At 40.2% G+C, this 9,883-nt stretch overlaps 1 protein-coding gene across 1 annotated transcript; it reads left to right on the top strand.

The window, feature by feature from the left end:
* Positions 1-1,133: 1,133 nt before the first annotated feature.
* LOC125197234 (transcription factor MYB105-like) lies at positions 1,134-2,278 on the top strand. The gene is made up of 3 exons (XM_048095952.2): positions 1,134-1,474; positions 1,543-1,824; positions 1,916-2,278. Exons 1-3 carry the CDS (start codon positions 1,333-1,335, stop codon positions 2,041-2,043), a joined length of 552 nt encoding a protein of 183 aa, XP_047951909.1. The 5' UTR covers positions 1,134-1,332; the 3' UTR covers positions 2,044-2,278.
* Positions 2,279-9,883: the final 7,605 nt, after the last annotated feature.

Here is a 9,883-nt window from a genome sequence, read left to right as displayed (position 1 = left end):
TAAGAATAATATGTTAAGTGAATGACGAATAATTTAAAAGAAAATAAAATAAAAAAAGAGATTAAAATAAGAGAGGGGATACTTTTGCAAAAAGAGTAATGATTCAATTATATTGAACATTCCCAAAATAAAAAAATGACTCAATTAAAATAGAACGCATCGCTACTAGCTTGATGATTGCCTCCATGTTTTATTTTTGTCAATTCAACTTTAACGTTCCCAAGTTTGTTTAAATAAGCTAATAAGAATTTAATTTCATAATTAATCATTTGTATTTTAAAACGTGAATCAAAATGATTTATCTTTTTAAATATTTTCCATCATTTCCATCAAAACGGACTTATATTCTTTTTTTTTGGCGTCATACTTAAAAAATTCACATTTCTTCTTTATTTTTTTGTACTACTATTTATTAATTTTTAAATTAATTTAGCAAGTATCATTTTCTAAAATATTAGTACTAAAAAATTAACACTTCTAATAATACGGAGAAAATAACTTTTAAATAGTGTGCAGGACAGTAACTTAAAAATTTAAACCTTTGGTTGGAGTAAAGTATGAGATTGTGCACACATTTCGCTAAAAAGTTTGCTTAAAGAAAGTGAGATTAGTCACATTCGTCCTATAAAAATAAGTAAATTTTGTGATATTCTATAAATATTTTTTTATAAGGATTTCACTTTCAACGAATAATAAAATAATTATTTTTTTCTTTCTACTTCCCTATAATTATTTCTCTACTTCTCTATAATTATGCATTAATTCTCCTGACATTCTAAATATTTATATTTTTATAGAATGGAAAGAATACAAGATATTACTGATAAGTTAATTCTACTAAATGCGATTTCTAGTAAATTCTAATGTTACCTTAAAACTATAATAATATTTCTTCAAGTGCGCTGATGGCTTACATTCTTATGAATTTATAGTACTCCATGTATTTTGAAACCGAAGGCGATTTTTTACATGATGTGCTTAAAAAGCTAAAACAAATTTGGAATTTGGAAAGAAGAAATCTTTTATAAAAAGCGACAAACAGATTCGGTTTTTTCTTCTCCAAAACCGAGATCGAGATAGAAATTAATAAAAAAAACTTGGAAAAAAGAGCAGTTACAAACCCCGAGTCCAACAGTGTGTGTTGAATGGGGTTTCCCACTATTACCATTTACCAGTCACCACCCACACGAGCGGTTCTCGATTTGCATGTATATATATATATAGAGAGAGTGAGAGAAGGGGTTGTGTTTTTAATTTTTAGGTATAGATGATACTGGCCTTTCATCTTCTATATAACCTCTCTGACTCTCTCCCTGTGTGTGTTTCTCTAAAATGAATCCAATAAACAGTTGCGGCGGTAGTAGAAAGAGAGGGCATTGGAGGCCACACGAAGATGCAAGGCTCAAAGAGTTGGTCGCCCAATTCGGCCCCCAAAACTGGAATCTCATCGCTCACAAACTGGAGGCTAGATCAGGTAAAAAATCAATTTCAGATTATTAAATTAAATTAAATTAAATTAAATTATACTCCGTAAATGGATAGGAAAAAGCTGCAGATTGAGATGGTTCAACCAGTTGGATCCTCGAATAAACCGAGGGGCATTCAGCAAGGAGGAAGAAGAGAGGTTGATGGAAGCACACACAGTTTATGGCAACAAATGGGCCATGATTGCCAGGTTATTTCCAGGCAGAACAGACAACGCAGTGAAGAACCATTGGCATGTCATCATGGCCAGGAAACACAAACACAGGGTGGACCAAATCAATCTACAAATCCCTAATTCACATCTCTCCTCTCTTAAACCCCTTCAACACATTCCAAATCGTATGTTTCTTTCTGCATTACTTTTTCCACTACTAATAAACTACTACTACTAAATTACTCCATCTTCTAAGATTTCATCTTTCCTTTGCAGACCTCAATCAAACCTCTTCAAATTCTCAAGATTCTGCATCTGAATCAGTAGCCAACAATCTCTCTCTCTCTGCTTGTGGGGAATTGCAAATGAGATTCATTGATTTTCTTGGAGTGGGGGCCACTTGAGAAGAATTTATTTATATATTTTTTTTTGGAGGACTAGCTAGCTAGGTTCCTAGTTCTATAGAGAAGAGGAGAGAGAGGAGCAGCAAAACTAATGATACAAGTCTAATTATTGCACCTTTGTTCAGTTGCAAATTAAAAGAGTAGGATTTGCAGAGGTTTCTTGCGTCTCTGTTCCAATTGTAAATCCCTTTCAAATATATTGCTTTAATCCATCTTTTCTGGGTGGTTTGTTGAACATTTTTGTCATTTCTTAATCATTTGTTTTATGGGGTCATATCAACACATCTTATTTGTAATAAGGGTAGTAATCAGTGTCACCTTTGAATTAGTAAACAATTAGATTGAAGGTATTTGAGTTGGTTTGAAATTCTTTTACAGATTTATTTATATTAACTGAAGGCATTATGCACGTTCCCTATTAATATATATGTATATACTTTTTAATTATTTTGTACTTAATAAATTACTTTTTTTCTCAAATAAATTAATTTTTAATTGTACAAAATTTGGTTGCATAGACTTATTGTCAAATGAAGGTTTATCTCCGTCAACATTCACTTCAAAATTAATTGAGTATCACTTTCTGAACTAACGTTTATCAATTTTTTCATAACTTAATCCTTATAAATCGAATGTGTTTTTCATATCTGTGTGTTCAAGAATTGAAAATTTAATAGTACCAATTTGAAAGGAAGCCAAAATATTACTATTAAAATATTGAAATCACGGAGAACGCAAAAAGGTATTACTATATACATGTGGCATTTCTGAAAAGAGGAAATGAATAGTACTCCCTCCGTCCCGGCTAAGATGACACATTACTTAGCCGGCACGGGGTTTTAGGAGTTATTGGTTAAAGTGTTTAATTGGAGAGAGAGAAGGTGGGTGTAAGTATTAAAGTAGAAAGATAAAGAAAGATGAATATTTAATAGGAGTGGAAAAAAGTGGTTGAGTGTATTAATTGGAGAGAGAAAGTTACCAAAAAAAGAAATGTGTCATCTTAGTTGGGACAAACTAAAAAGGAAAACGTATCATCTTAAGCGGGACGGAGGGAGTATTATTTTGGAGTTGTCGCTTCTGTCATTTAAAGATTTTTTTTATAATTAATTTAGTAAAAGTTCATGAAATTTAGTTCAGCTAACAGTACAAATATATACTCCATCTGTCCGTAATTAGGAGTCTCATTTCTTGATGGCACGAGTTTTAAGAAATGTTAAGAAAAGTGGGTGGAAAAAAGTTAGTGGAATAGGGGTCTCACTTGTATATATTAGTTTTAAATGAAATGTGAGTGGAATGAGTAGGTGAAGGTGGAACCCTATTACCATTTATGGTAAAAGTGAACCGAAACTCCTATTCGCGGACGGACTAAAATGGAAAAACGGGACTCCTGTTCGCGGACGGAGGGAGTAATTTCTATAGAGAAAAGCCCACCAGTTGTTGACAAAAAATCCAAAATTAGTGGCATGGGACTTGGACGATTTAGGGTTATATTTATGTACTATATCGTTGGATTCAAAAGCTGATACGAGGTTTAGGTAACATAATTTGGTGTCGTTAGTCAGGCTAAGTATGGGTTGTGAGGTAGCCCACATTTTGAACTTTTATATTCGGGCTTTCTTAGTGGAATTTTGTTAGTGGCGTAACTCCTTTCCTAGAATCAAAACAAAAATTAAATTCCTAGATGTAAATATTTATGGTAAAAGCTTAGGCAATATTTGGCGACCATGCCACCTTAATGGTCTCTGGACTATTCGTCGGTATTGTGACCGGGAAAATGTTGGAATCCGAATTTGTATGACCTCCCTAGAGGCGTACTTATTTTGGTTTTGGCAGTTGCGAGATACATAAATTGTTTTGTGGTTGTTTGCGATTATGTGTTGAAAGGTTCTCTGGTCTACGCGTGTTCAAATAGGAAATAACAGGTTCCCTAGATCCAGCAAGTCCACCAGATCACTTGGTCTAGGAACTCGTGGGTCGCGAGGAATCCCGGTCGTCGGACACACAAAGCACTTTTTCTTTCAAAAAACCCTCAACCACTTTACTAAACCTAGTATAGGGAAGTAGGGATCGATCCACAGAGAAGGATGCGTAATACTCATGTTCAAGGATTTGGGAGTGTTTTTTTTTGGTGTTGGCTGCTGCCACGCATTTTCTTGGGTTGAGGAAAATCAAAATTAACTTGACTTGGGAACTTTTAAAAATTCTTAAACTAATAGCTAGACCTAGGAAATAAACCTACTGTGGGGACCATGTCTGAAAAAAAACAAAGTACGGCTGAAAAGTTGGCAGAATAACTAACTCTCGTACCGACTGATAGTGACATCGTCTTCTACAACCAAAATTGCGTAAAACTTCTTAAGAAAAGCAGCATGAGCAAAATAAAAACAGAGCTACTGACTTGAAATCAAATTTATGCATAATAAACGAAGAACTTAACAGATCTGCATACCCTAGACGAAGTAAAATAGAAACCAAGAAGAAAAAAAAACAAGATCTATCGAACTACTATCTTTCCACACGTCGAATCCAACCTCAGACGCTAAATCCACTCCGGATCCAAGCGTCCGACATGAACTCCAAACAGCAGAAACTCTCCATCGCGTCAGATTTAAAAAAAAAAAAAGAACTCCGAATACTCAAACAACCACAGATCTGTCACCAAATTCCACATCAAACACCTCAACATCAAAATAAACAGAGATCGACATAACAATTGAAGAAATAAGCTAACAGCAGAGAGATCTATGCAAAATGACTTGAAATTTAACCGCTAAACGCAGATCCTCGAACGGTAAAACAATTAAGCATCATCAACATCAAGGTCGACTCCCAAAAGTGAAGTTCGACGGTGAAAACAAGCAAAACAACTGAAATTAAAGGTAATTGTATCTTCGCCCTCACTCGGACGGTGTTGCCAAACACGAGATTTTCTAGAAAGTACCCTTCCGATCACGACCACCCCAGATCCATTCCCAAGTGTGTATAAAGTGTGTGAGCTAAGAAGAGTGAAAAAAAACTATCCCCCTTTTGCGTTGCATGCTCTTCTATATATATAGGCGTTTGAGTGGGCCCAGCGAGGTATAGATAAGACTTTGTTGCCCTCAGCTGTAGGACTCCTCTGTCACGCCAATTTTCCTTGTAAATCCTGCTCACTTCGTTCCTTTCCTTCGCTAGACCATCTCCTTCAGTACTTCTTTGATCTAGCGATTTTCTTCACACACCTGGCTTAGGAAACGTGTTAGACCCAGCAAATTATAACATTTTTCGCACATTACCGATGCATGAAATTAGCCTTATCAAACTGCTCACACTTAAACCATACTTGTCCTCAAGTATAAAGACAAGAAAAGAAAAAGAATAAGGCAAATTTCAAGCAAGGTTATCTCTTGACCGACTCCTAGACCTAGACACAAAAAAAAACTAAGAAAATATATGAAAATCATACAAACACGTAAAACACATATACATGAGCTAGTTTCAATTTTAGGCATCTGTCCCCACAAGATTAAGGTCAATCCAATAGTTTGCACTCCTCCAAATAGGCCCTTTCCCTTCCTTTACCTAGCCAATCTGTCTGCTTGTCAAGATAGCTTTCTACTTACCCAATTGTTGGGTTCACTCGATCACTCATTCCTCACCAGGGATGTTAGGATCGATTCTCTCTTAAGTTAATGCTACACCACTGAAGCGTTGGGTTATGAGAGTTTCTCCTTCCTGGGTCAGGCTATTATCATTCCTGTTTTTAGACCATTTCCCCCCCCCCCTGGACTTCGTCCAGCTTATTCCTCATCTTTTCTATTATTATTATTTTTTTCTTTTCACCTTCTTCTCTCTCTTTTTTTTTTTTTTTTTTTTATAAATTTTCCTCTGGACTTTGTCCAGCTTATTCCTCCATTTCTCCTTTCTTCTGGACTTCGTCCAGCTTATAACGTCTTTCCCTGGAATTCGTCCAGCTTATACCTTCATAACCCAATTCCCAATTTTTCTCCTTCATAGCTCTTCTCCCTAAGCATTCAGTGGTGGCCCTTAAACATGTGTTAGCTCAAAGTTATCTGAGGTTTATAACTCACTATATAGTAGGGCTTCACAACTAAGTAAGTAGAGGCATTCTCCGTCGTTCTTGCTTCACTCAAATTAACTAGGCTTATTTAAGGAAAAAGCTTTTAAGTTGAAATGCCTCCTATCTTCAATTACTTTCACTAAGGGGATCATGCCGTATTATATCCACTGGCTCATGTGACAACACTTAAGACTAACAGACTCTTAATATGCAACACGGGTAATGCATTGACTCCTCTCCTCCTTCCACTTCACTCAAGCTTGTCCCTAAGCCATCGTCGTGAAGGGGGGAACAGAGAGATCAATGCAAAATAATAAAACAAAATAATAAAACTTCTCACACTTAGACCAAGCAATGGGCTAAGTGGGAGAAGAAACACAGATAACAAAGGAAAACAAACATAACAACAGAAAACAAAAACTTCTCAGACTTAGACCACGCAGTGGGCTAAGTGGGAGAAGATATAACAAATATTAAACACATATATAACAGGTAAATGAAAAAAAAAACGAAAAGAACGGCAAATAAAAGTTACTTGGTCAAGAGATAATTGGTCACTTCTGGGGCTGGCTCCCTCGAGAGCCAGACTGGGGTGGGATTCCGGGTCGGGTCACTTTCACTTTCTTCTTGGCTGGCTGCTCCAGCTCTTCTTCCTCCTGTGTTGTTTGTTTAGGTACTGGCTTTCTCACGATAGACTTTGATTTTGGTGGGGCTGGAACTTGCACGGGAATGGTCGGGGAGATCAACTGGAGCGACTGCTGTGGTCGCTTGACGGAGGGACTGCTCTGAGTGGGCTGCGTCTGCTGCATCCACTTCAACATTTTCATTGAAAGCTCCACCGCTTCCGTCATCCTATCATTCTGTTTGGCACACTTCACCGCCAAATCAGCAATATTTCCCCTCAGGGTCTGTACTTCCTCCCGATTTCCCATCAATTCCTTCCTTATCCCACCGAGCTCCTTTATCATTTCTCTCCTCATCATCTGCATCTCCTTTTTCCCGTCCTGGACTTCCTTGCGCAGCTCTTCAACCTCTTCACTCGGCATGGCTTCCTCGGCTTCCTCCGGCTCTGCCTTCACCTTGTCTCCCAACGAATAGAAGAGAGTCCTGGTGCCTTGAGTCTGCAGCAACCCCTTGTTGAAGAAATAATCAACACTAAACACCTCTGGGGGTTCGCACATGACTACTAGCGGAGCGGCCTTGGCAATTCTCATGTCTATATTTCTCTGGAGGTAAGCGCCGATGAGGTGGCAGGTGTACATATGACGCCCCGGGTTGCTCGTCATTTGGTGGCACGCCTGCGCCAACCAGTATCCGCGGTGTACCTTAACACCCTTCGCCATGCACCATGTGAAGTAGAGGTCGGTAGTGGTGAGAGCTGAGTTTGCACTGCCCATCAAATTATAGCTGACAAATGTTTGAGCAAAACGGAGGACCCGGTTGTCGATGTGGGAAGCTTTGGTGTAGCTGGATTTAAACGCCCCTGACTTAGGGTGCGTAACCAGTTCCCATGCTGTTTGGACCTTGAATCCGGGTGTGTTCTTTGGCATCCCGACCATCCTGTCGTTCCATGCCCCCTCTTCATCTTCTTCCTGGGTAAACAACCCCATCCGTAGGGACCACTCCCTAATGCTCAATTCGTACTCCTGATTGAAAAGCCTGAATGTGATAGAATCCGCGTCCAGGTCAGTGGTATTCTTCAAACGAAAAGTGTAGAAAAACTCCCTTGCTAAATCCACTGGTACCCTCTCTTGGCTGTGCTGCAACAGCCACTCAAATCCTATTGCTCGGATATAGGCGCGGAGTTCTTTACCACATGCAATCGTCTTGAGCTCCCTCTTGCTGTACTGTTTTCCTGACTTGGCCATCTTCCCGGCGCTACATCGTTCCTTATACACTGCGATCCTCTTCTGGTCGTCAAACTGCCTCATCTCCTCCAACAAGTCTTTAGTTAGCCAAACTACCGGACGTCCGGGAACAGGCTCTTCTTCCATTTCCTCAGACTCACTATCGGGGTCAGGGGTGGGCTCGTCATGTTCCTCGACAGAGGGTTCCTCGGGTACAGGGGAAAGGGTCTCCTCGACCTCCTGGACGGAGGGAGCTTTCCTGGACCGGGTGGATGAAGTCGCCGCCGCCTTTCCCTTCCTAGCCCTTTCCTTGGCCAAGCGGCGCTCCTCTGCCTTTGTTGCGTCAGGCACTAAGTCATCGACCTCATCAAGGAGGCTCCTCCTGGTGCGCCTCCGTTCTGCCCTCTCATCAACCTTGGGCTCACTTTCTTCCTGGTCTTCAACCAGGTCCACAATCAGTTTCAGCCCTTCCTCGGGCTCCGGTACTTTCGATGAATGTAGATCTGACTCTGCAGAAAGCTTCTCTGGGGTTTTCCCCTCCCTAGCCAACATAGGGTTTGCCCCCTCGATATAAATGGGGTTCTCCCCCCTGACATCTTCTAAAGTAGGGGTTTCCCCCTCAGTAGTCATTTCAAACACAGGGGTTTCCCCCTCAGCCACTCTCTCCACCATAGGGGTTACCCCCTCCGCAACTTCATCTAACACAGGGATTTCTCCCTCACGAATTTCAACAGAAATAAGGGTTTCCCCCTCACACATTTCCCTACCCTCAAGATTAGGGCTCTCAGTTTCTTTCCCTTCTGTCTCCACCAAGGTCTCGTCATGAGTCGGTTCACCATCCTCCGACTGTTTGTGTAATGCCTCCTCTTCCTCCGCCTCTTGCGAAGCGGTTTCTGCATGCGGTGGTGTAGCGACTCGCGATCCTTCTTCAGAGAGATTCGCCGATTTCGCAGCCGAATCTGCCGGAATTGTCAGTGACGGTGCAGTTGGCGCAGACGGCATTAGACTGGCGGCGAATAGGGCATACACCTCCTTTGCTTTCTCTAAACTTCACACCTTCTGCGTCAACTCGGCCAACAAGGTTGGGTCATACTCAGTGCCCTTGGTAGAGTCCATCGGTGTAGATCTGAGAAAAAAAATGAAAAGAACTGGGCAATTTTTGGTTAGGGTTTCGTCCGTTTTTAGAGAGAGAAAATGAATTAAGAGAGAATGAAGAGCAAACAAAAATTTCGTCTAATTAGGAATGACTGGAGAGAGAAGGACGACAGTTGCTTTTCTGGTGAAAAGATGGTGCGGTTGCAGGCGTGATGTAAGCAACCGTACGTCTCCCATAGTTATCGGCCAGAATTTGAAATTCGAAATATCTTTTCCCTCCTTGACTCCTTCCTTCAGATTCTCCTCCAGGCTAATTCCCTCGACCATGCCCTACAAAATAAAGAAAATGAAGGTTCCAGACCCCTAGGTCGAGGTTAGGGCATAAAATATCGGTTCCCCTTGGAGTCTGGTGCTTCGAATTTTTTTTTTTTTTTGATTTTTTAAAAGAAAACAATTAAACTATTTACATCCGTGTTGTATTTCCGAGATTCCCTGGTTCAGTTTTGAATTTTGAAAATTATTAACTTACTCCCTGACCCAGGAATTCATCGGAAATTACCCCCGTCCTTTTAGGCAATAATAGGGAGTGTGTGTAGTGGAATCTCGTCCACAACACACAACTCAGAATTATCCCTATAGACTTTTACTCTATGACCGTTTACAAGGAATGGAACAGAGTTTGGAGTACTTCCCTGGATCTCCACTGCTCCATTTGCTCGGATGCCAACGATGGTGTATGGGCCGATCCATTTAGACTTCAGTTTCCCTGGCATTAGCTTAAGCCGAGACTGAAAAAGGAGCACCTTCTGTCCCACATGAAGTTCCTTGACCCGGAGGT

Source organism: Salvia hispanica, chromosome 5 (assembly GCF_029641045.1).
Source record: "Salvia hispanica isolate PSC_SH4W2 chromosome 5, Shi_PSC_v1, whole genome shotgun sequence".
Lineage (NCBI taxonomy): Eukaryota > Viridiplantae > Streptophyta > Magnoliopsida > Lamiales > Lamiaceae > Salvia > Salvia hispanica.
The sequence above is the reverse complement of the archived record's forward strand: the minus strand, read 5'-3'. Positions and strand labels throughout refer to the sequence as shown.

Coding starts and splice junctions, on each gene's coding strand:
- LOC125197234 (XM_048095952.2), top strand. CDS start 1,333: ATGAATCCAATAAACAGTTGCGGCGGTAGTAGAAAGAGAGGGCATTGG. Junction 1,475..1,542: donor CAAACTGGAGGCTAGATCAG/GTAAAAAATCAA, acceptor GTAAATGGATAG/GAAAAAGCTGCAGATTGAGA. Junction 1,825..1,915: donor CCTTCAACACATTCCAAATC/GTATGTTTCTTT, acceptor TTTCCTTTGCAG/ACCTCAATCAAACCTCTTCA.